Source organism: Bacidia gigantensis (genome assembly GCF_019456465.1).
Source record: "Bacidia gigantensis strain McMullin 20006 chromosome Unknown contig_180, whole genome shotgun sequence".
Lineage (NCBI taxonomy): Eukaryota > Fungi > Ascomycota > Lecanoromycetes > Lecanorales > Ramalinaceae > Bacidia > Bacidia gigantensis.
In genome coordinates, this window is record NW_025408596.1 from 3,461,267 (window position 1) to 3,484,672 (window position 23,406).

The window sequence follows — 23,406 nt, forward strand, 5'->3', positions numbered from 1 at the left end:
ACACTCCCGCTGACGAGTCTGTAGGGCGTGTTGCGAGTCCCCTTCTCTCTAAGTTCGCAAGACTTTGCTATGCATGATCACGAACAGTCCCACTCATCTCGAAGACGAGAGCAGTCTCCATCGTTCAATTATACCTCGCTTCAGTCACTTAAGCTTCACCCTGATATCTCAGCATGCGCCTATCAGCCACGGACCTTCAGACTCCAGCCGTCCAGAGTCCTCACCCTTTACGTGGACACCTCATCATTGCCGAGCCTATTGATACAGACCCTTACGTCAAGAGTACGCTCACCGTCAAACAAAGCTTGCAACAAGCGAGCCGTCGCACCACTTTCTCACCAGATAAGATCAGGCATCTTTGACCCTAATAAAGGCGCAGCGGAGCACTTCCATCACTCCATCACCAACAAGAACCCTCATTCCTCTTCGACAGCCTTAATAGCCTCATGGCAACCTACACGCATCCATCCTCCCACAAACCCTCGAATCCTACTTCCTACCCTCCTGGTGCCACCGCTGCGTCTGTACCGGTATCCAGTGACCTTCAATACGCCTCTGGCTTCCTCGAAATCTCTTCACCTGCTACATACGTCCAAGGATGGGAAAAGAACGCGAAGAATACCTCAAACACATCGGATAAACAGGCTGTAATGAGAGTCGATCCCCAACGACAGGGATGTTCTGCTGGGCGAAGAATGTGCTGGCAGGTAAAGCTGTATGTGAGGCTAGACTCCACTGCCGGCGGCTATGAAGTACATCTACTGCAAAATTTTCACCGCAAAATTGAATCACACCATCGTCGGTATGGACGCATTCCACCCCACTCAGATATCGAACTCAATTCTTCGGAAGCTAGTGGAGGGGAAACATTGCCATCAATGACGAACGAGGAAAAAGAGCAAGGTTTACACAAAGGTAGGAGCTCATGTGGTTTTTGGACGTGCTTCTGAGGTTCTCTCATCCCCCCCTGTCCCCCAACATTTAGGACACCTTGCAACTGACCCTGGCCTCATATCCTAGATGTTACTTTCATCCTTTCATCACACAAGGCCACACCTCTTCACTCTGCTCACTTACCAGCCACGGTCTACCGACCAGCTCTTCCGGTATCTTGCGGACATTAAAGTTTGTCAAACTTCATCACCATCAAACCTCAACCACTGCCAGCAGCATACTCACAAATTCAAGATGGCACCAAATCTCCCAACTCGTAATCCACATACAGTAAGCCAATCATAGAGTCTGGGCAAGTAGAGGCTGATTATGATAGCATGGAGTCCGAGGCTCCCATAATTAATGATCTGCTGTCTGAACTGCAGCAAGAGAGACCGAGACAGAACAATCCACAACCGCTTACTCTACTGATGTAAGTAATAAGCTTCACAGGTGTCTCGAAGGCTGACTGAACGCGTATAGCCTCAAGAGGTGGCCTACGACCAACTAAAAGCCGACCACAAGGCCACATGGGAAGGCATGTGGGCGGCGAACGATGGTGAAGCCGTCGTTCCTCGCCCCCCTCGTGTGAATTCACAACAAATTATGGTAGACCCGGACGTCGAGGTGGTAGATACTAGCCGAATTCCCACCGTCAACCAAATCTCCACCACCAGCCGAATCCCCGTCCTCAACCAAATCCCCGTCCTCAACCAAATCCCCGTCCTCAACCAAATCCCCGTCCTCAACCAAATCCCCGTCCTCAACCAAATCCCCGTCCTCAACCAAATCCCCGTCCTCAACCAAATCCCCGTCCTCAACCAAATCCCCGTCCTCAACCAGATACCAATCCCCAAGTAAATCCTCCCCGCCGGCCAAATCCCTATGGCCAGTCGAATCCACAACACACACAGGTGAATAATCCATCAGACAATACGACAAGGCGTGGAGGTGTAGACTCAGAGGAACAATCCGCGATAGCGCAAAGTATTGCGCGCCAGCAGGCGAACTTTTATGCGCCGCGATATCCACCGGCGATACCGCATGTTGCAGCAAGTTACAATCCACCGGAGCAGCACGATCATCGGAGGCTCTTGCCGTTGCGACCAAGTAATGACAATCCTTACGGCATGGGTACTCAAATTCCTCAATCTACTACGACCAATCAAAATCAACAAGCACTCACGCGTACCAATCAGCCACTATAACGACGTCTTCATGGTATGACTGAGGCAGAGCTTGCGGCATTGTTATGATATGATGAGCATGCTGTATTGATTAACTAAGGAAATTACCTGGTCTACAGCTACTTAAGTATTACCCCACTCAGTGGTGATGGTAAACAGCCTAGTCAGGTTTGCCACTCAACAACACTTGCTTCCCCAAACGGGGCAATGGTTTCCCCTATACGATTGAGTGTCAATAGGCATATGCTGAGAAATGACTGGAGGACGGTGGGCGCGCAGTGAATGGTCTCATGTGTCTGACGTGTTTGGAGTGTCAGACTCCCGAAACCGCTCAAGGTCGCCACCCGTCACTTAAAGTCGTCAATTCCGTTGGCCATCCTCTTGTATTCTTCCATCGCTTTCTCATACTTCCAGAACATCTTCCATCCTTACTCACTTCCTCACTCTTCCAATTCTTGCCAATTCTTCCCTTCATTCTTCATTCTTACGCTATCCTCGTGACAAATCCCGAACATGACCCATTATTCCAGAGGCTGGGCCCTCCCATTCAACGTACCTGAATTTCTAGCGAGAACTAAAGCTTATCGGCAGAACCGGGACATGATCAACGCATTTTACGAAGTTTCCGAGCACACGACGATCGCATCTTTCTTCAAGGTACCACGAGAGGTCCTGGACAGAATCGTCGATGATGTTCTAGAGATGGAGTTTCGCTGTTTGATAGATCGAGAGCAAACACAAAACAATTGTGCTCTTCGCATATGTCTGAAGTCTTACGCCACAACGAATCACTTGACACCAGAAGAACTTGAGGAAGCATCAAGTCTTGATAAAGCACTTGCTAGCGTAGAGGCACGCAGTTCAAGTGCGGTTGAGATTCGGAAGCAGAGTAGTGAATTGGACCGTGTCGATCTCATGAGACACTATCTGGCGCAGCTCGAGATCCTGAAGGATTTAGGAGAAGTCCGGGACTCTCTCAAGGTATGCAGACCAAAACATGAACACATACGACTCTATCTATACTAATTATCGTCAAGACATGGAAGTGGGCCAAGAAGCACCATTCGACAGCTTTAGAGCTGTACAAAATCCGCCCCGCGCTCAAATTCTCCAAAGCCGTCCTCCCGACTCCGGATGTCTGTGAGCTGCAGAACAGGGGAATGCACTACGACGCGGAACTCTGGGTCTATTGAATCCACAGCATGGGATTCCTCTACATCCCCATCGACGAGCCAAAATACGAACAACTCCAAGCAACGCTTCGGCAAGACCCATCTCTTTGCTTAAACCACGAAGCTCTAATCCCCGAGGACCAGAAAGAGGCGCTGTGCAAGGCAGCTAGAATTCTGAAGCTGATGCCTGCCACAGCTCCTCAGGATGCGAATGTACGGCTATGCTGGAGATACAGCGTTGGGAATCCTGAGGGGCTGTGTGAGGAGATTCTGGACCGGGGTGATGGTACTACGTCGATTGTGCCGAAAATGGCGGAGAGGCTGGTGGGGAGGCCGTGGCTTGTAACAGGCGAGGCTAGGGACGTGTGGCCGTGGGTCATGCAGGGGTGGGAGTGAAATTATAGGGAGGAGGTTTGAGGCATATGGTGAGGGTTGGAGGAGAGAATTGCCGGAGGGTGGTCGAGAAGTATGGAGTGCAGCTTTGGTGGGTGGTCGGAATTACTCACATGGTTTTTTGGGATACTGCACTTGTATGAATCTAGCGCTTTTTCATCGTCGAGAAATGTTGGCATTGCCTTTATGCCCCGCCTCCATCAATCCACCCCCCACAAATTTTCTCCCTGTATTTTTTGAAGCAATGAGCTTAATAGTTGAATAGGATCAAGAGCACTCCGTATCATTCGGCTCGCAACTCTTGTTTAGTAACAACGGATTACACGCTGAGGATATGGGATCTGAATCAGTCGATATTGGTGACGACTCAGGCGGAGCATGTTATTAGCAATATTGGAATTGGTATGGATTTTTGCAAGCAACGAGGCCGTTCATTCCCTTAACTTCAATAATGAAAGCTCTCTCTACGATTACACCCGTCGGCATCTGTAACAGGTGATCTAGAGGGATCTTGACTGTCCTGTGTCTAAGGGTGGGCTCAGTGCCGTCGCATCCGAATGAACAAAGTGTTGTTGCGCTGGAGTTCCTCGTGACACCTCAACCTCCCATCAACATCGACAATTATTACCTTATCAACGATAGTCATTGCATTCACCAGCACCATTGACTGCGCATATCATAAATCATCGTTGCTGCTTATTTTCTGAAGTGTATCTAACTATCACGCCCACAATGTCTGTCGAACAATTCCCCTTCATGAGGCTCCCATTGGAGCTACGCCTAAAAATCTATCATAGCGTGGTCCAAGATCACGTCGAGAGCTTTCCAGTCTTTAGTGCAGCAATGGATGATGATACGCAGGTTGACTTCAGAGTCATCGAGCATTCAGCACAGTTGTTTCCCAATCTGCTCAGCGCGCACGAAATGTTCTTCGATGACTGCGCCGCTACCATCCTTTCGGGTTCTCGCATCCATTTTCCATCTCCACACATCATCGCCGAGCTCTCGATTGAACAGAGGCTCCTTATTAAGCACACGATGGTCCGCTTAGACGACAAACTTCCCGGACACTTTAAGACTGCCGCACCCTCCGATCTTCGCTACATTCAATATGACCCTTGCGCGAAGCCGATAGCAGACGATTTCAAGGACCTCAGAGGGCTGTTGCCAAACGCCGAAAGCATCCTTGTCGTATTCGACTACAAGTTCACAAACGCTTGGACTTGGGATCCCAATTTCGATCATGACAGACTTTACTATAAGCACTGGCAAGCGTGGTTTAAGTCTCTTGACAATGTCAGGACGCCACCTCGTTGGGGTACGGCAATTCCGGATGTCGTTGATTACACGATGAGGGACAACAGCATCGTCATTGAATTAGCTTTTGATCAACCGATTATTTCCTCTACATGAGATTGTGATGTAGAAATCGACATACCCGGGCAAATCTCCAAATGGCCATCTCCCTCAGCCTCGGTTGCTCGCTTGGATGGGCTTCACGAGGGTAGGCAATATGAGAATCTCAATCAACATTTCTATCATCTCGCGCTACATGCAGCTCTGGAAGTTTTCTCTAGCGTTTGAGATGCGCAATTTCCGAGGACAACAGTTCTGCAATCTCCTGACATCTTGAGGAAAACTGTCACAAAGGACAACACGCTCTTCTCAGACATCTCTTGCTATTGCTTCTCTTCCAATAACGGCCGTATTTCTTGGACGATCGTTCTCTTGTGGTAACGGCCCTCAACCTCAAAACTCTCGGTCATCACTAATGAACAGTCAGGATGTCTAGACATGTGCGTCATGTGCAAGACTTGGTACATCGATTTCTCTTGTTTGAACGGAGGTGGTGAACGTTGGAACAATTATGGTCCTGCGCCGGTGACGTATCAGGCGCTGGAGCGACCGTGCTTGAAGCATAAAAGCAAAGGCAGAGAGGGAATGAAATAAACTTAAAATGGAGTCAATAGCATTCTGTCGCGAGCGACTATGCTTTCTGTCATCATTCTAGAAGGATTAAAGAAGAAAGCAGCAAAAACGCAATTGTATCCAAAGTGCTATCATAGAGCTTAGCTTTATTTAACGCATATCGTAGCAATTTATAATCCACCAGAGCAGCACGCTACCCTAAGCCCTTTGCTATTGCAGCTATATAATAATATTCATTACGGTATAAGTAGAATAGCACTTTAAATTCCCTAATCTACTATAACTAATTAAAGTTAATAAGCACCTATACGTACTAATCAGCTACTACCACTATATCTTCGCGGCATTGCGAGTTCCCCCTAACCAACAATCCGCCACCAATCATTAACGTCGTACTCAATCGATTCAGCCACAATCAACACAGCTCTGTGAACAATGCAACGGGCAAAGCTCTGCGCCTTTTGACATGAGTATTACGGAATCCATGCGAAGACTTGCATTGGGGCAAAACGTATAGGAGTGAAGGCGACGATGAATCAATTTCATATGATCCAACTTCATATCTTATCATTCATGGAGCGATAGTCCCCATATCAACGGGACTTATGTATTCTAGCTTAGCTTTTGATAGAGCAAACAATGCTATTCCAAGCCTGTCACCAGGCTTCCACGTCGTCCCTGAAAACCGTAGAAGCATGTATGATCTACTTAGCTCTTCAAATTATGTTCAGAATTCCAAAATCATCCGAAAGCGTCTGTGGAGCTTTTGCAGGAATTTCCAAATTAGCTCCGCAATTTTTGAGGCGGAATGGCATCTTGCAAGACATTTGCGTTCAACTTTGTATTAAAGCTGGACTCAAGATTACATAATCACTAACAGTTCTAGGTCTATAAAAGCATACTTCAACATTGTAACTGTCAATTTTCACTAATGATTCACCCCCCCTCCCAAGAAGAACGAGTTGAAGCGATGATATGCGGATGCTAGTGCGATTGGGTGGATGGGCATCTCGGCGGATTCGATCGAACTTCGTATGAAGCCAAGGGCTCCATAGGCCAGCTACGGAATTCTTAGCGTATTGTGGCATTTGTTGACCAAAATCAAGAGGTCGTACCTTCTTGGGGCTAATGTCGAGGATTTCCCGAGCGCTCATGATGCGTGACTGGCCCGCTGGCCAGACGACACTAACGTAGACGATATGAGGATTGCTCTGATCAAGGTGCCAATTGGTGAGTGTAGGTGATTCGAAGGTATGAAGTAGATCGTCGGGGGGTGCACTGGATTATCTGCGCTCCTAATTGGCGCGTCAATGATGCCATCGTCTACAAGTTTGAGTTCGGCTAGATCATGTCAGCATGTAGTCGCGTAAGGTGCAAAAGGGTTGGAGACCTTTTCTTCTGGTCCAATGGGCTGTGTCTGTGAAAGCCGGATCGTGTATCGCTAGATCGGCCGAGTTGGCGAGTCGATTAACGCGACCGGATGCCGCTCTTGGACGTCGCTTGCCAGGGGATATCGCTGCTTCAAATCTTTTCAGGATGCCATCCCTATCGAAGGCGATGAGTTGATCAGAGCTCCCAGTTAAAACTTCAAGATGGGCCCCAGAAGTTGATTTGATACTTCTACTCTTTCTCACGCGTGGCTTCGCTTTGGATTTATCATGCGTATTACCCGTGAGTGGATTGCCTTCGGACGTAGTTCTCATCTCATCACTTGAAGATTGATCATATTGATCGTTTTGGTGATTGGTGCTGCTTGGAGCCTCGGTATGAGACGAGGATTTGATGGAGTTGGAAGCTTCTCCGTCGCACAAAGAGTCATCTTGGTCGACTGGTAGATTTTCGATGCCCAGTGGCTCGCTGCTGTGGATTCTAGTGCCGGACGACCCGCTGGCAGAAGACTCGCTGATAGTGCGGATCTGTGGATTGTCGCTCGCAATCCCATCTGTTACGTCTCTGATCGGACTTTGGTACTCCACCACACCAGAGTCGGATAGTATCAGCTGATTGCTGGCGGTCTTCCCAGACACACACCAATCACTAAAGCGCATTGGAGTTGCCCCCACTCCAAGCGCACCGCTCATCGTCCCTTTTTTCAGATTTTGGAGATTGCGAATCATTGTTCGCCTGCCTAGGCGACTTCTTGGGAAATGGTGGAGTGAATTACTATGATGAGCGGCGGTTTCGAGCTGCTCAACGTCGTTTCCCTCTTTTCGTGTCGATTTATCGTCATCAGATGAAGGTGGATTCAAGCCATATGAAGGTAATGCGGGCCCCCTGGCAAGATCGAACTCGCCACCGCGATCCTTCGAATAGGATGGCGGTGAATAGGATTCGGGGCCCGGTGTAGACTGAGATGTTCGAGGATTGGAGGCCCCTATGTTCTAGGCCAGACTACCGACAAGAGTAGCTGATTCGAGGGTGTTGTTTGCTGATTTGTCTTCCCGAGATTTTGTTCGCCTCGACTGCCTGGGTGAATGAGGCTTTGGTGATATGGGGCTTGAACGCCTGGATCTTTTCGCTCGTCTATGCAACACGAGATACATCGTTTCGCGTACGCTGAATGAAGCATACAGATGATTCAATGATTCTGGCGAGCGACGTTCCGTGCCGTGGCTGCTGGTGGTGATTGGCTCTCTAGAGGTCGCGAGAGCTTTCTTCTTCGCCTGAGGCTTGGCTTGAGGTGGTGAAAAGGGGGTTGTAGAGCCAGGGGGCAGATCTGGCTCTGAGGAACCTGCGATCATCAATACCTTCGTCTTTAATGGGATTGAGCTCCACTTACCCGTGCAAAAGGATGAGGAAGCCTTCGGCGCCTTTTCTGGCCCCTTCAGGCGCATCCCAGTTGGATGTTCGAGTTAACTTAGTCTATGTCAGGAAACGTGCAGGCACCTTCTGTATTGAGAAGCCCTAGCCCTAACCCTTAGTGACATGAATGGGTACGACACCTCCATCTCAAATCTCCAACTACAACATCAACACCATCAACACCATCAACACGACATGGGCACACACGGTGACCACCAGCCTCCATCAAAGAGACCTCGCCGAGAAAGCGCTCGCATGCAGAATGCCAATGCCATTCTGGCTCGAGATGAGGAGAATCCGCTGCAACCTTACATTCTCCATTTTGACGATATCGGTCTCCTCGATCCCCACAATCTTCACGACATAATCCTCGAGTTGAGCGAACCTTTCCAGCAATCCACAATCTGGCTTATCTTCTGTGAGAACGCGGGGTTCAAAAGCAAGATATCGGAAATCTACGCCCAGTGGCGGCCCGTGAGTCTCCGCCCAAATATTAAAACCATCGAGCTGAACAAGACTCCCCAGATCCGTGGCCTTACCATCGACGACATTGAGACTTGTAGAGACTCGACTTACAAGAACAATACCGTACACTACCGCTGGTATTTCATGCCCTCCCGACTCAATGGACGATGGTTGGCTGACATCAACGTAAAGGGGAGCCCATGCAATCTACAGCCGGGCCACCATGACGTACTTCAAGCTCATGCGAGAGGCCAAAGGCCGAGGCTTAATCTTCTTGAGCATGGAAGCTGCCAAAAAGGTCCTGGACTACATGTTAGCCTGTTGGTTCACCAATCAACACTCTCAAGGTATTCTATGCCCTGCGAACGTCCTTCCCGAATGGAGAACTGACTCCTGCAGATCCCTGGCAATTATTGCTAGGCTCTCGAAAGACCTTCCTGGAGATGTGGCAGGAATCAATCAAAATGATAGAGGAAGGGAATCTTCATGAGACATCAACTCTACAGGATTCTGGGACGATGGCACCGGAGGCTTCCGGCCGGGACTTAAAAAAGTCACCACTTGCCCCGGCAATCCACCTTCCTTTGGAGAAAGTTGAGCCCTCGAAAACCAATCAGCAACTCGATGACATAATCTCCTCACTGAAAATGGTACCAAGCAACGTCACACCAGCACTCAAAGACGTGTTTGGCTTGGATCACCTCAAGAAGACTCTTCTAGTGACTATTCAAACTATTCAAGGTCGTCAACGTCATCCACACTTATCCCCACCAAGAGGCTTAAATGGCTTTTTAATCTTCGGACCACCTGGGATTGGCAAGTCAGTCCTCATTGCCGCCCTAGCGAAAGAGGTCTCTTGGAGCTTCTATCAAATCAACTCTGGGAGCGACGCCCCAAAATTCGCGGGCAAGACAGAGAAGTTAGCATTCCCACTTGTATTATAGATATTGACTAACACATGGATCGAAGAGCTATTATTCATCTTTTCGATCGGGTAATCGAGGAAGACAACGCCATAATCTACTTCGAGGAATGCGAAACCCTGATCAAAATCAGGGATAGTCCCTCAAGTCAAAGCTACGAATCTGCCTCCCCTGCTCAAATTTTGGCTGGCTGGGATAAAGTAATCAACTCCGGCAAAAACATCATCATCATCGCGGCTTCCAATTATCCATGGCTGATTGACGCTGGAATGTTGCGACGCCTCCAGAGGCGCATCATGCTATCCCTGCCAGACGAGGCAGCGAGGATACAATTAATCCAGTACTTTCTTCGCCCTTACCCCAACAATCTCAAAGAGAAGCATATCAACAAGCTCGTTCCAATCACCAATGGTCGAAGCGGCCATGACATTCAGACCGCCATCGACATAGCCTACAGCACAGTCTACACCTACTACGAGGCTGATGCAAAGTGTTTCTCTCAAGTGAGTCGGACATCGGTTATTCCAGAGTATAAGCTAACATTGAATACAGATCAACGATAATGGCGAAGATATATGGGTTCCTTCGGCAGTTGGAACGTCAACCACTGTGTTCGAGCTAGATAATCAGCATAAAAAATCACGTCCTCAGGATCTTACCCTGAGAATCCTCGAACGTCAGTTCAAGTTACAAGGAAAGAGCTCGACTGAAGCTCAATCACAGAATCTTCAAGAGTGGAATGAGAAAATGGGCAACTCCATATCAGCATTTAATCCTTCGGAATTTTTTGAGTGAGTAGGAAGCGGTGGCTTCACGAATATACTTTATTTCCATTTTTTAGCTTAGATCAATCAACGTGAAATTTTGGCTGCATGAATCTCACTGTGATTTTCATTGTCGCCTTAGCCAATCTAGATACGCATTCGAGCCTAGATATAGTCATCAAGTCGATTGATCACTTTTACAGTTAAAAATGGACTCCCACCGAAAACCAGCGAAGATTCACTGCCTAGCCATCTGCTCGAGACCTTTAATTGGACCACACTTACTAAATAGCACATTGATTCACGTGATATATGTCAGCGTCAGTAAGCCGACAAGCCAGTCACGCATCATGAGTGCTCGGAAATCCACAATCATGTTCATTAGAGCTCCTCAGAAAAAGCCAGCGAGAGATGCACATGAAATGGAGAAGGGAAGAACACTACGTAGTGATGGGGCCATTTGACAAGCAAGGGGTAGATACATTGCTCATTCCTCGCACCCGGGGGTCGAAGCCAGATCCGGTGCCTTCTTTCAGCAGCAGGGCGAGGGACTTCTGCCCCCTGCAGCACAGGACACGTCCGGTCCAACCATGTAAGTTCAACCTCTCTTGACATCACGCCAGCGCAGTCACTAGGCCCAACACCCCGCCTCCACCAAGCAGTATCGCTCTCAGTATATTCCACCGCCCAAACTCCCCCAAAAGCCGTCTCACCTCCCCATCCTCATCCTTCGTAGTGTCCCGCCCAGCCTTCCCCTGCGGCCCACTCACATCCTTAAACTCAGCAGCCTGTCCCTTCCCGCCGAGTGCATCCAGCGCAGTATCCTTCTTCCCCACCCCCACCTCTTCACCTTCCCTCGAAGCCGTGCCCATTTCCGCGCTCTTCTCGCTCCTCTTGGCACCTCTCTCCTCGCCCATTCTTATCAGCTCCAAATTCGTCGGCAGCATGAGAGACGTCATTGGTCCGATACTCAGACAAAGTAAGGCCGCAGCGACGTTTCCCCCGACTGAGCCTCTGCTCATGCTCGCTCGCAGAAATTGTACCAAGCTTCGCTGTCCGGCTGGGAGGGGGAGGGAAAGGAAGGCGAGGCAGGCAAAGCCTGTGGAGGAGAGGAAAGCGGCGGTGGGGAAAATGTGGGAACCGCGGCTGAAGAGCCAGCGGATTTGAGGGAGGGAGCGTGAGGCGGGGAGGGATTGCAGGGAGGGATTCGAGAAGAGGGTTAGGGCTGCGATGCCGCCGGCGGAGAGGAGGGAGGTTGAGATGCTGATGGTCTGGAGGAGGGCGAGAGGGAGGGACATGGTGAATTAATAGTGGAGGGGTGAGAGTGTGCGCAGGGAGGTGGACATGACATTTGGTGGAGGAAATAAACGATCATGACGTATTGCCCTTAATTGCGGAATTTTGTCCGAGACCCGGGCATCGCATGTGTAGAACTCGAAAGTCCGACGGCAGCACGATAAAATCGATGTCTAAATTGTGATCAGGATATGGGATTATAGACAGTGATATGAGTTTCTTCAATTTAAATCTCAAATGAGGATAAAGAATTGCTCATCAGAATCTCATCCAGAGGGTTTCCCAGTCCCAAGTAACTCCGGTCATCAAGGCATCGATACGTCGCTAGTGTCCAAATTCCTGCCCCTAAATAGCATCATTACTGCTACCAAGTGAAGCCACAATGCTTATCAAAAAGTCGGGATAAACTTCTTAGAATCCTTCTCTTGCTGGTCAAAAGATTGATGGAATGCGGCGATTCCGGCAACAATTGAAATGACCATGAGCGTCAGTGATATGACCGACCAGATGACACCCCAGCATTGAGAAGAACCGCCGTATCTTTTCGCAAACACACTGGCATCAGAACTGTTGACCTTTCGCAGGATCAGATCGTCGCACTGCAAGACACAATGAGGTCAGCATTCAGCCTCTTCACGAGCCTACGGCTTCGAGGTGGCTCACAATATCCCAAACACTGTATAGCGCCGACATCACACCAATGAAAAGCTACTCGCGTCAGCCTTCCCCTTCTCGCAAAGGTATCAATTCTGTGCATGCTTACCACCAAAAATCTCAACGGCGTAGCATGATCAATAAACCAAAACGCCACCAACAGCCCCACGCTCAATCCAATCGTCACGATCGTCAACCAATCCTTCCGTGCCCACCACAGGGTCAGTAGAAAACACACGGCGAGCGCAATGCTCGCCACCTTACTCGCCACGATATCGAACCCGCAGAAAATCAACAGCGCACCGATGAGCGACGAGCCCAAGTATCCCGCGGGCAGTGTTATGGCGGAGATTCCGCCCCGCATGTGCGTCACGCCGCCCTCGTGCGGATCCAGCGAGATGGATTCCACGCGCCCGCCCGTGCAGCAGGACGTGATTGCGTGGGAGAATTCGTGGAAGGCTATTACGAGCATCTACATCCAGCACCGATTAGTACCCATTCATGCAACCACCCTGAAAATCACGAAATCAACGCGAAAAGAAGAGAGATCAAAAAGCAGCTCTTCACCGCCAGCGTATTGGAGGGCGGGAAAATGCAGGGATTGAGGAAGGGAAACGTACCTTGAAAGGCCACAACACCCATCGCACATACGGCAGATTCCACAGCAGCGCGATCACGACGATATAAGCGACTATCACGCCCAAGGTGGCTTTCTGCGTGCTGTTGACGTCCAGGCCGCGCCGATTTAGCTTTGGTTGCGTGATCTCGCGTCGCGCGTGGACGATGTTCATGGCAGCGGAGTTGAGTGCGTCTAAGCTGCGCGCAAAGACTTGAGACTCGGTTGGTGCCATGCTGGACTGGAGTTGGTGCTGTGGGTTGAGATGCGGAATGGAGTGGAGATGTCTTGAGGGGTGACAGATGTCAGGAGAAGGGAGGGCGGAGATTACGCGGCGGAATGCTGCGCCACGGTGGTCTAACCGTTTGCGGAGGGCTAAAAATAAATCACGCGAGTCTGGGCGCTTTGTGGCGCAGGGATGGAGGATTTAATTGGATACGAGGAATTTTTGCAGTTCTTTCTGTTTGTCGAGGGGATGGGGATGCTGACGGGCTTTTAACGAAGTCGGCGAAATCAAAGGAAGCGGATCTGTAGGCAAAAGTGAATTGGAATTTGTGCTGGAAGTGACGAGCATGTTGCCATCACGACCTCAGTGTCTTTAGACAGTCGAAAGCGAAAGAGCATACCCAGAGAATGTGGGAAAGTCTCACATGCTAAGGGCCTGGTCTTCTACCTGCGGATCGATTTGACATTGGAATAATTCGAAGGGTTTCTGCTTTCGATGCTCCGACAATGGCTCTTGTGGTGGCTGACTTTGTGGCCAGGTGGACATATCCATGACAAACGTATTGTTTCTGCGTAACTGTCTTGTGATTCCAGCTAAAGATCAAGAGCCGAGTTGAATGCTACTGCGTGTCGATGGTACTTAGCATTGGGCCAATGGTGGACCGAGTCTACGAGTGCAACGAGAACGCAAAGTCATTTTTTGGTTAGTCAGTTTCATCTGTCAATTTTGCTCGTCGATTTAGTGGGGAGGAGTGCACGTCCTTCTGGCGTTCGTTCAGGTGATGCGGGGTGCGTGAAGTGACGGAAATTGGGGTGGCAAATACCAGTACCCCACCATTTCAACTTGTACGACATTCCCTTCGTCTTTCTACAACCACCTTCTCACTTCACCCGCAACACCGCTTGCAGCCCTTAAATATGGCCCATCTCACTCGAGGCTGGGCTATTCCCATCGATGCGACAGAATTTGTGGCAAGGATCAAAGCTTATCACATCAATCGCCAGGTGATAGATTCTCTCTATGATGAAAAGAAACCATTGTTCTGCAAGCTATCCCGTGAACTCCTCGACAAAATAGTTCAGGATTTCCTGGAACTCGAATATCGCCGCTTGCTACCGCACTCCCAGAAATCGGGAAAGTGCTTTCAGAGCGCCTGTTACGCACATGAGGATGCGCACCTGAACCCCCGTTTGGGTACTTTACCACATCTGCCCTCTATCAAACAACGCTCATTCGAAAAGCTCCAATCAATATGGTATGATTGGCAGGACGGGCATGCGCCACATTTGGACCAGCGTTTCGCCGATGCACTCCATAAGCAGATGGAAACCATCTTTCAAGAGGACTTGGGGAGGCATCAAAAGATTTTGCAGAAATGTGCCAGGAATTTGGAGGCATTCCAAGAAGATCTGAAGGTGTGCCCATGTATTGTGCCATGCGTACAAGTGTACTGACTTTCCCGAAAAGACATGGCGCTGGGTACGAAGACACGACTGCCAGTCTTTTGAAACTTACAACATCCAGCCAGTCATCCAGCTACTCAGTTGCACCCCTGCTGAAGCTGATCCCCACTCAACCTACCCTGACGCTGACTTAACCTGTGTTGGCCGTTCCTGTCACAACCTTCACGTCTACGCCTTTCTTTTCATGCCTATAGAAGACGCTGAGTTCGATCGACTATCAAACTTACTACATAAAGACAACCAGCGAGATCGCCTATGGAGGAGCGATCGCCGGGTTGTGGATCTCTTGAGGAGCGATGATCGGCTGATCGCTTTACTAGCATTGGATGATCGTCTACAAGAGAACCATGATCTTCTGATGCCCACTGAACAGAAGACTGCCCTTCTCAAGGCAGCAAGAGTCCTCAATCTAACAACTTCCTCCCATCTGAAGCCTACATATCATCGTGGTTGGGGCAATTGGCTTGAATATCCGATAGATTCAGACGACCAGGGCGAGCAATACGATGGTGCTGCGGACGATCGTGGCCGGTGCTTCATTCCATGGTGTATCAAAGATTTTGATCGCAGACCATGGCTTGCCAACCTACGTTTACCAGCACCCCTACGCCCAGGAGGAGGAAGCAAAGAAGACGACAATCGCGTAGATGAGAGTTTGCTGGAATCTCTCGCAATCTAAGAATGCGAAACGTCTTAGCACAAAGCAATGATCGTGAAGGAGGCTGAAGAATAGAATTCTGCGCTTCGACATCCAGCAAGAACTTCAATTATTCAATCTAGATTCACGGATGCTGGCTACTAGCCCATGAAGCAACATTGTTCTCCTTGAAGGACATACATTGAGCGGTTTGGCATTAGTTCCCTCTTTTCATGCTAGACTTGCCATCCTCAAAACTTTTCTGGCATTGGAATTCCTCCGACTGTAAAAGTTCTCCATACAAACCCACACCCATCGAGCACCTCATTTTCCTTCCTCCCCAACACCCGACACAAACACTCAGCTCCATCAATTCATAGTCATCCACCGACTACTCTTTCCATTCTCTATCCAAGTCATCCCCAGACAGTCCTTTACTCCCAGACTTTCTTCTTCCCCAAATCCATTCTCCTTAATGATACCAATGCCCACGAGTCAGAAACCAGACCGCTGAACGTGAACATATAAATCCATTTACTTATCCTGTCTATCAAGATGATCATTCCGTACATCTGCGCACAAGACCAAGCTAACCTTCCATTCCGTCCTTAACATCTGCCCCCGTTTAAGAAAAAGGATTCGTTCCTCGAGTCAGCGCCATCTCAGAACCTATCGCTTAAATACCAAACCCATTTCCGAGACCTGTTTACGGCGATGGCAGCATCCTACGCACAGATCTTATCATAATCTCCGCTAACCAAAAATAAGAGCAAATTCCCATTCTCGATCTGTTCGTTCTCACGTCTTCCGAGGATGCGTTGATTTTGAGCCCACATCTTATCGTACTGATTAGACGCGCACCCTCCCTTGAGTTGATATTCTAGAGTAAGCGATGATGGAAGTAGTCATGGAGAATGTCTATGTAAATTGTTAGGATGTCGCTATGATTGTAATGGCAGCTTCTCCCTTTCGCACGGCCTACCAGTCATTACTGCTTCACACTGGCCTCCCCAATGTGGATGGTTGAGGTATGTTCGTCATGTTGGCATTTGCTACCCTTATCGGTGTTGGTACTAGTTGAAATGGTTGGCTAAGGGGATTGGACGTGGATTAAGGAGTGGGATTCTGGGATCACAATTTGGGCTAAAACCATTGTACTCCGGGAAACTGTACCACTTCGCGTGGATGAGACGCTGTTGATCTGGGGTAAGAAGATTCCAGACCCTTGAGCCCGCCTTGTCGTGGCTATATGTGTCGATTGAGGGTTTCTGACGTGGACCGTTTTGAACTTCGCTCGTTGGGATGAGGTAAGCTTAGCGGCCCCTTTCATCCGCTGATTTGCGTACGCCCTTTGAAATCGTTAGTTTTCGCAGTAGATGCTATCGCGTTTAACGTACCCATGTATTGCCCTGGACCTGCTTCATTGTCATCATATGGACGAGATGGTTGTAGATCATGGTGATTGTTTGCAAGATGTCTCAACTCTTGGTACTCTGACATGGACATACTCATCATGATGCCCTATGGATTGTTCAGCGCTGCCCACGTGTATTTTGAACGAATTACCTCGAAGAAGACGAATCTTCGGTCCTCGAAATTGTCTACCTGAAGCTTGGTGTCTCGGCGGATTGGCGTGAGCCCGGGAGGCGTAGGCTGGGCTAGAGCTTGCGCATAGGCCTGAAAGAGTCAGCTCATTCGCTTCTCATCATATAGAAGTACCTTCAGCTAACCTTTGGAGGATTCATGCCTGTGAGCTGGGATGATTGCTGATTGAGAACTGGTTGATATGGGGCTGGCCGAATTTGCTGATTTCCTCCAAGGTTAGTGGATTGAGGGTCGGTGGCTCCACGGTAACGCTGATTGTTCACGGCTCCGAGCAGATTGGGTACTTTTGGTGAATTGACCTGTCGAGGGTTCATGATTGTCGAGAAAGTTGTGGATGCTCTATTGACTCGTAGTGAGGGTTCGGAGTGATGTAGAAGTAAGGAAAATTTGACGCTTGAGAAGAGGTTTTTATAGTACAGCCGGTGGTCTAGATTCCTGTGTTCTGATTACCCGATTTGGAACAGAAATGTTACATTCACTACTTCAAAGACTGCTCTCAATTCTCCACGAAATGCTCACCAAGCCTGCCTTCACATCAATGACGACACAGAATCATCCGCTACCATCAATCCCGAATCAAAGCCAACGTCGCAATCTACTGAGGTGATGGACCCCAATCGAGCAGGCCACTGTGGGCGCAAAGCAAGGGACCATAAGTTCTGTCCTACTTCATATTTCTACATAACAAACTTACGCATGATAGAAGGATGATATGCTCAGACTCGATTTGAATTGCTAAATGCTATCTTGGTTCTTCCAACGAAGACTCAGCTGTCAATTGGCGTACTCCCTCCAAACCCACCATATTTCCAGCTTCGACCTTTTGTCACTGGAGCGCATGAGCCTTGGCGGGCGATAGATGATATCTCCCGTATGCTTGGATCATGCCGCAATCAATCCAGCTTGCTCTGTTCAGGTTTTGCGTCCATCATCAAACTCTCGCTGTCCCTCTCGATGGCTGGAGTGTGACCCAATGTCTGACTTGATGCCAAAGTCATGAGTCGCTGGCTGCTTGATGTGCCGCATGGCATAGGGACGCATTTCGATATCAGTCCCTTTTTTGAGCTGTATGCATGCTTTTTTGGCAGGTTCGAATGATGAGGTATGGTGAACTGCCTAAACTTCCATAGCTGAGAGCATAGTCTGTGGAGATATACGAATAGTGATGAACTATCTCAGTCGACAGTTGCAACAATGACAAACTTTCACGCCATAATTCAAATATTGAAAGCCGTAAGCCGCCCTTTTCTGTTGGTCGATCTTTCATACGGACGGACAATCCGTCTCTGATGAAAGAGATCAGGTGCATTCTCGTTTCTCCTGAATGCTTCTTTGGCAGCGTCGCTGACCGGCTGAGCCCCTTGTAGATTAGAGCGGGATTGTGCACAAACTTGCACTTTCCAAGCTCATAATCCCATCAGATTTTTCCTAGCAGCCAGCTCTCACAACTTGCGCCGATGTGCATTACTGTTGTTGCGAGATCGTGCTCGCATGGCTACGAGACTTTAGTAGTTGCTTGGAATAAAGCTGTACTATATTTGACTTACGTGTTCGAAGCACAAGTTGGTAATGAACTGACAATCCGCCTGTGGTCGGCCAGAATAACAGCACTTGTGAGAGGGCACAAGGCAAGGATCGTATTCTTGGCGGATTGGTTGGTAGAGACCTGTCCAGTCCCGTTTGTCACGCTGTTCACGGCTCGGCTGAGAAGCTGCTCAAGGCTGTAGGCTTTTAACAGAGCAGTGTGGTAAGAAGTCGCCCCCCGCCGTGTTTGGTCGAAGCGACAATCAACCGGTTGTCGGCCTGAATAACAGCACATGTGAGAGCGCACAAGGCTAGGATCGTATTCTTGGCGGACTGGTTGGTAGAGACCGGTCCAGTCCCATTCGCCACGCTGCTCACGGCTTGGCTGAGGAGCTGCTCGTTGTATTGGGTCGCCGGGATAAGACGGCAAGAGACTCGCCCAATAGTGTGCGAGAGTATGCTGCTCCTCGTGTCTCAGTAGCGGCCAGATCGAGCGTACTCCCTCTGACATGAGTGTGTTGATTGAGGGCTTCTGGAGTGACTTATGGTCTCCACTCCATGGAAGGTCGTCAGTGTTCTTCAGGGTGACGAGTTTGTTGTTCGTCCTTGAGAAGCGAGCAGTCTGCAGCCAATCTTTAGTCAAGTGGCGGAATACAAAGATCCAGAAGACTACCCAGTCGTTCTGGTTGTCCGTTTTATCTTCACCTAGCCTCTCTGGTAGATTCACGTACATAATGTCACCAGTGTTGGTGACCCGCCTTGACCACTGCTTGTAGATTTCGTGTGTCATTGGAACATACACACCCTAGTCTGTGAGTTCTCTGTCCGGCCGTATACTGAATGTAGTGTAGACATACCTGGACGAAGTATATACATATTTAGATATGACATTTCAGTCAAAATAGCAGAAGACTGATGTCTGTGCCAGAGGAGCAGGTTCAACCAGTTGTTGTTGATTGATTGCTACTCCACCATCAATGAGAGTATCGTCATCGGCGCAATGATTTATGTTGATGGCGACTCCACCACCTCTTGCATCATCTTCATATTGATTGATGAGAGACGACGAGGTGTTACTTGAGTATCCATAGTGGTGGATGAAATGATGGAAGGGATAAGTGACCCACTCAGTTGCGCCTTGTATGTATATATATATTTAGATGTGACAATTAAGTCGAGAGAGCGGAAGACTGATATCTGTCCGAGGTGACTAAGTATGCTGAAGAAAGTAGAAAAGAAAAGAAGAAGTCGAGGGGGAAGGCAGGCTTTATATGCCCGGCCACCTACGCTAGCACTGCTAACCTTTTCAAATTGTGTCACTCATCCATCCTAATGAATCGACCGATTGTCACAAATAGTGAGACACCTCATGTGAGAGAAGGATCAGTGTTGAGGAGAATGAATGAATCTATTTGTTGAAGCGGCCGAGACACGTTGTATGAGAAAACGGGTCTGAGACAATCCTTGTTGTATTCACCATGGGAAACGTATTTCGATTGTGAAAGATTTCACCGACACGTTCACACGCAAACGGTGGCGAAGCGATTCCCTCAGCACGTGACGATGTCTTGGACACGTGTCTGAGGCGATCGCGGATGAATGACTGATATTGAATCGCTCTTGGAGTCATCGTCATAAAATTTCATGAAGTGTGTGAAGCTTAGACAGGAGTAGGCGACGCGTCGATGTCAGCACGCAAAGAAAAGAAAAAGTGTAATCGTGGACGATGAAAGAGATTCGGGAAAGTGCATGCTGACAGACTGATGAATTGCAAACCAAACACACAGCCGGTGAGACAGCAGTCACATGCATAATAGTGTTTTGAAGCTGGAGAATGTGTCATTCCCTGAGAAATTCACCAAGTCGTGCCAATTCATTGAATGCGGAAACATGTCTGAAACTTTGAGAAGCTCACATTTCATAGCGACATTTAACCGAAATCACACTGTCTCATTGAAGGAAGATCACAGTAATCTTCACAGCTGCACATGTCAGACTCTGGATAACGATGAATGTACAAGGTGGCGGCGTTACTTTAGTTTGAGACATCCACTCCTTCGAACCGATGAGTGGCATCAGCTGTGCAACTATTGACGCAATATGCTTTGAACTCGATCAATATCGTCATTCATACTTGCATCATGGCATCCAAAGGTGAGAAACGGATGCAAGCCGCTGGCACACTGAATCCGGCGATCAAGGAACAAGATGGGTCGAATTTCACTCATTTGAGCCGGTCGCTGTGATACGTATCAGGCTATTGCAGCCTCACTGAAACTTTTCGAGGAGCGATACTAGTTACTTGGCTACCAGATCAGATGCTATTTTTGGAGCTGTGCGGCGAGTGTACTTGGTATAGCGGACTTGCAGGTAGTTTCTCCATTCGTTAACATTGATCCAAGGATTGGGAAACACCGGGGCTATTATGAAGGCCTCGAAAGTACTTTTCAGACCCGGAAGTCCAGAAATGCTTTCCCTTAGTTATCTCAAGCCATTTCATCAAGAAGAGAAACAATCGAATTGATTCGCTAGACTTTGAATGCGGGCGTATGTTCAGCCCTTTTGCGTTCTACCGTTGCACCAGGTGAAAAATTCCTGGTGACTCTGCAGGATTACAAGGAGTATCCAAAACGTGTGGCTAGGTACATGACATTAACATATTCTTTGAACCTCATCCTGGATGTAGCACATATTCCACCCACGGTACATCAATCTGGTTAAAACGCGCCAAATCCTCAAACACGCAAGCGCAACGCCGAAGCCTCGTTAAGTGGGCTGCGATATGGCGCGTCATCAACAAAGGCGCGAGTAGAGTCAGAGTGTGTTTCAACCGACTTGAAATGGGCAAGAGGCGATGGGACAGGTATATCTGGAGACGGTGGAAGTCATGTGGTGGAAGTGGCGGGGAAGAGACAGCGTTGTTGCAATGTACTTTCGATCGTAGGCAGCGAGAGTCAATTTGGGGAATGTCGGATTTCCAGTCAGATAGCACTCTTGTGACCTCCTGCTCTGGATCATTGATTAGGGGGTAACGACGTTGCGCCAAAGGTTTATTGAATTTTTTTTAAGTGATTCAGTATATCTAGGACATCAGCTTTACACCTTCTATACAGTCCGATGACCCTGCAATGAGCCAATGACTCTCCGTTAAAGCAAGGACCTAAGGCCTTCGACAGCTACACTTTCCACATCGCCAGGACCCGGCTCACTGGTCTAGATCACTCACAAGTACTAAATTTGACGAGTTCCCACCCAGCTATGCCCAGCCACAACGGCAATTCTTCATTCCTTTCGCAGAAATAACGTAGATTTCACGACGAGAATTACGCTGGGGCGAGATCTGGGGACTGGATACGAGCAGCATGGGACATGGTACAGCGAACGCTACGTCAAAGTAGATGACGGTGCACGAAAGCAAGGGCCATTTCTGGGTTGCTGTTGTGCTCGAGGCGCACTACGGTGGCAATTTCGAAATATGTCCTGCGCCCTAAGTCTACGGTTCTTTGCAGAGTTTCCCGCTCTCCATGTCATGCCTCATCGCAGCACCTGAACTTAAAATGTTCAAGTGGAAATAATCCAGCCAGATCATGAAAGAGACGAGGTAGGACAACGCCTCACAATACTCGTGGGGATCAGGTGCCCTAAGATGAAGGCGCCTTTCGACGTATACGTCATTTCATCTGCAGTGGGCTGCCCTGAGCTGCGATACATAAGACTCGATACATGTATGATTATCGGGCTCCCACAAGCCGGCTATATGAGCGGTGGACTACTATGGAAGAGAAAGGGTTACTAGCGAGAACCTCTACAAGTAGGAAATAGTGCAACAACAGACATTCATGCAGGAACCATTCAGTAATCACTTAAGACAGTTATGGATCTCATGAGGACAGATTATTGTGTGGTCTCTCCGAACCATAGACTCTGTGTACCATACCTCGTACGTCACACGCGGGTTGATGATGCTATGCGATCTATAGGTGCATTGATTAGTGAGGCAATAGCCTCTATTCCCAGCTCATCGACCATCTTGACCGTCGAATGCCTCGTCGTCGAAGCAAGACTGGCTGTCGGACGTCTTTCACCCGTTCGTTAATACATCAAGCTTGTGTATCCACCTTGCACCTTACGCGCCTGTGACGCCTTCTGGTGCTCCTTGTGAGATTGACCTCCTTGCTGTTGCTCTTCGGAGGTGGATGGGTTACTGACTTGTGCGTGAGAGGGATTTGTATGTTCAGCGATGGGGGAGGAGTCTGCAGCGGTAGCCTTTTTGTGGGTGATGGATTGTGGCTGTTGGGTTGCTTTGGTTGTACTATTGAACTTGTTCTCGACGCCGGTCCCCTGGGCTTGATGCTGGGGTAGATGGGGTTGGGATTTGGGAGAGGAACTTTCATTGTTAGAAGCCATTGGTGCTACTTGCGTGATGTGCTGAGCTCGTGATGTAATATGATCTGGAATGGTGATGGTGATGGTGATGGATTGATATTTGGGATGAAGATATAAACAATAAAGAAATAAGAAGGGGAGCATATGTTGAAGTACTAGGCTCTCAGGTAGCACATGGGTAGCTACGCGCTTAGCAAGTCATGTCTCACTTTGTAGTACTAGGCAAGGTGGTACAAGGTGGCAAACAAAGCAAAATTAAGTCTGACTGGCTGAGCTAGAGAGTGCCGCTACAAATCATCTGAATCCAACCTCCTCTTATTCTCAAGCCTATCATTCCACAAACGTCCCAACGGCAGCAAGAGCGTCATTTGACGCATGACGTTACACAAGCGACGCGAATGGCGAGATATTTTGGACATTGAGGAAAGCAG

At 48.7% G+C, this 23,406-nt stretch overlaps 11 protein-coding genes across 11 annotated transcripts; 6 read left to right on the forward strand and 5 right to left on the reverse strand.

Annotated features, from left to right (window-relative positions):
• Nucleotides 1–446: 446 nt before the first annotated feature.
• On the forward strand, nt 447–3,313 carry KY384_003972 (uncharacterized protein; the record flags this gene model as incomplete). The annotated part of the gene is made up of 6 exons (XM_044812481.1): nt 447–647; nt 708–915; nt 1,320–1,366; nt 1,417–1,790; nt 2,651–3,101; nt 3,158–3,313. The coding sequence occupies 6 exons, from the start codon at nt 447–449 to the stop codon at nt 3,311–3,313; spliced, it is 1,437 nt and encodes a 478-aa protein (XP_044671614.1).
• A 9-nt stretch (nt 3,314–3,322) lies between these two features.
• Nucleotides 3,323–3,688, forward strand: KY384_003973 (uncharacterized protein; the record flags this gene model as incomplete). The annotated part of the gene is made up of 1 exon (XM_044812482.1): nt 3,323–3,688. The coding sequence occupies one exon, from the start codon at nt 3,323–3,325 to the stop codon at nt 3,686–3,688; it is 366 nt and encodes a 121-aa protein (XP_044671615.1).
• Nucleotides 3,689–4,417: 729 nt separating this feature from the next.
• On the forward strand, nt 4,418–5,098 carry KY384_003974 (uncharacterized protein; the record flags this gene model as incomplete). Its single annotated transcript, XM_044812483.1, has 1 exon — nt 4,418–5,098. The coding sequence occupies one exon, from the start codon at nt 4,418–4,420 to the stop codon at nt 5,096–5,098; it is 681 nt and encodes a 226-aa protein (XP_044671616.1).
• A 1,862-nt stretch (nt 5,099–6,960) lies between these two features.
• On the reverse strand, nt 6,961–7,731 carry KY384_003975 (uncharacterized protein; the record flags this gene model as incomplete). Its single annotated transcript, XM_044812484.1, has 1 exon — nt 6,961–7,731. The coding sequence occupies one exon, from the start codon at nt 7,729–7,731 to the stop codon at nt 6,961–6,963; it is 771 nt and encodes a 256-aa protein (XP_044671617.1).
• An 880-nt stretch (nt 7,732–8,611) lies between these two features.
• On the forward strand, nt 8,612–9,825 carry KY384_003976 (uncharacterized protein; the record flags this gene model as incomplete). The annotated part of the gene is made up of 2 exons (XM_044812485.1): nt 8,612–9,193; nt 9,313–9,825. The coding sequence occupies 2 exons, from the start codon at nt 8,612–8,614 to the stop codon at nt 9,823–9,825; spliced, it is 1,095 nt and encodes a 364-aa protein (XP_044671618.1).
• Nucleotides 9,826–9,839: 14 nt separating this feature from the next.
• KY384_003977 (uncharacterized protein) lies at nt 9,840–10,599 on the forward strand (the record flags this gene model as incomplete). The annotated part of the gene is made up of 2 exons (XM_044812486.1): nt 9,840–10,307; nt 10,357–10,599. 2 exons carry the CDS (start codon nt 9,840–9,842, stop codon nt 10,597–10,599), a joined length of 711 nt encoding a protein of 236 aa, XP_044671619.1.
• Nucleotides 10,600–12,253: 1,654 nt separating this feature from the next.
• KY384_003978 (uncharacterized protein) lies at nt 12,254–13,369 on the reverse strand (the record flags this gene model as incomplete). The annotated part of the gene is made up of 4 exons (XM_044812487.1): nt 12,254–12,463; nt 12,680–12,777; nt 12,822–12,990; nt 13,139–13,369. The coding sequence occupies 4 exons, from the start codon at nt 13,367–13,369 to the stop codon at nt 12,254–12,256; spliced, it is 708 nt and encodes a 235-aa protein (XP_044671620.1).
• A 908-nt stretch (nt 13,370–14,277) lies between these two features.
• Nucleotides 14,278–15,502, forward strand: KY384_003979 (uncharacterized protein; the record flags this gene model as incomplete). The annotated part of the gene is made up of 2 exons (XM_044812488.1): nt 14,278–14,775; nt 14,861–15,502. 2 exons carry the CDS (start codon nt 14,278–14,280, stop codon nt 15,500–15,502), a joined length of 1,140 nt encoding a protein of 379 aa, XP_044671621.1.
• Nucleotides 15,503–16,981: 1,479 nt separating this feature from the next.
• KY384_003980 (uncharacterized protein) lies at nt 16,982–17,379 on the reverse strand (the record flags this gene model as incomplete). Its single annotated transcript, XM_044812489.1, has 2 exons — nt 16,982–17,137; nt 17,191–17,379. The coding sequence occupies 2 exons, from the start codon at nt 17,377–17,379 to the stop codon at nt 16,982–16,984; spliced, it is 345 nt and encodes a 114-aa protein (XP_044671622.1).
• A 1,229-nt stretch (nt 17,380–18,608) lies between these two features.
• KY384_003981 (uncharacterized protein) lies at nt 18,609–19,678 on the reverse strand (the record flags this gene model as incomplete). Its single annotated transcript, XM_044812490.1, has 2 exons — nt 18,609–19,394; nt 19,616–19,678. 2 exons carry the CDS (start codon nt 19,676–19,678, stop codon nt 18,609–18,611), a joined length of 849 nt encoding a protein of 282 aa, XP_044671623.1.
• A 2,856-nt stretch (nt 19,679–22,534) lies between these two features.
• On the reverse strand, nt 22,535–22,996 carry KY384_003982 (uncharacterized protein; the record flags this gene model as incomplete). The annotated part of the gene is made up of 2 exons (XM_044812491.1): nt 22,535–22,656; nt 22,708–22,996. The coding sequence occupies 2 exons, from the start codon at nt 22,994–22,996 to the stop codon at nt 22,535–22,537; spliced, it is 411 nt and encodes a 136-aa protein (XP_044671624.1).
• Nucleotides 22,997–23,406: the final 410 nt, after the last annotated feature.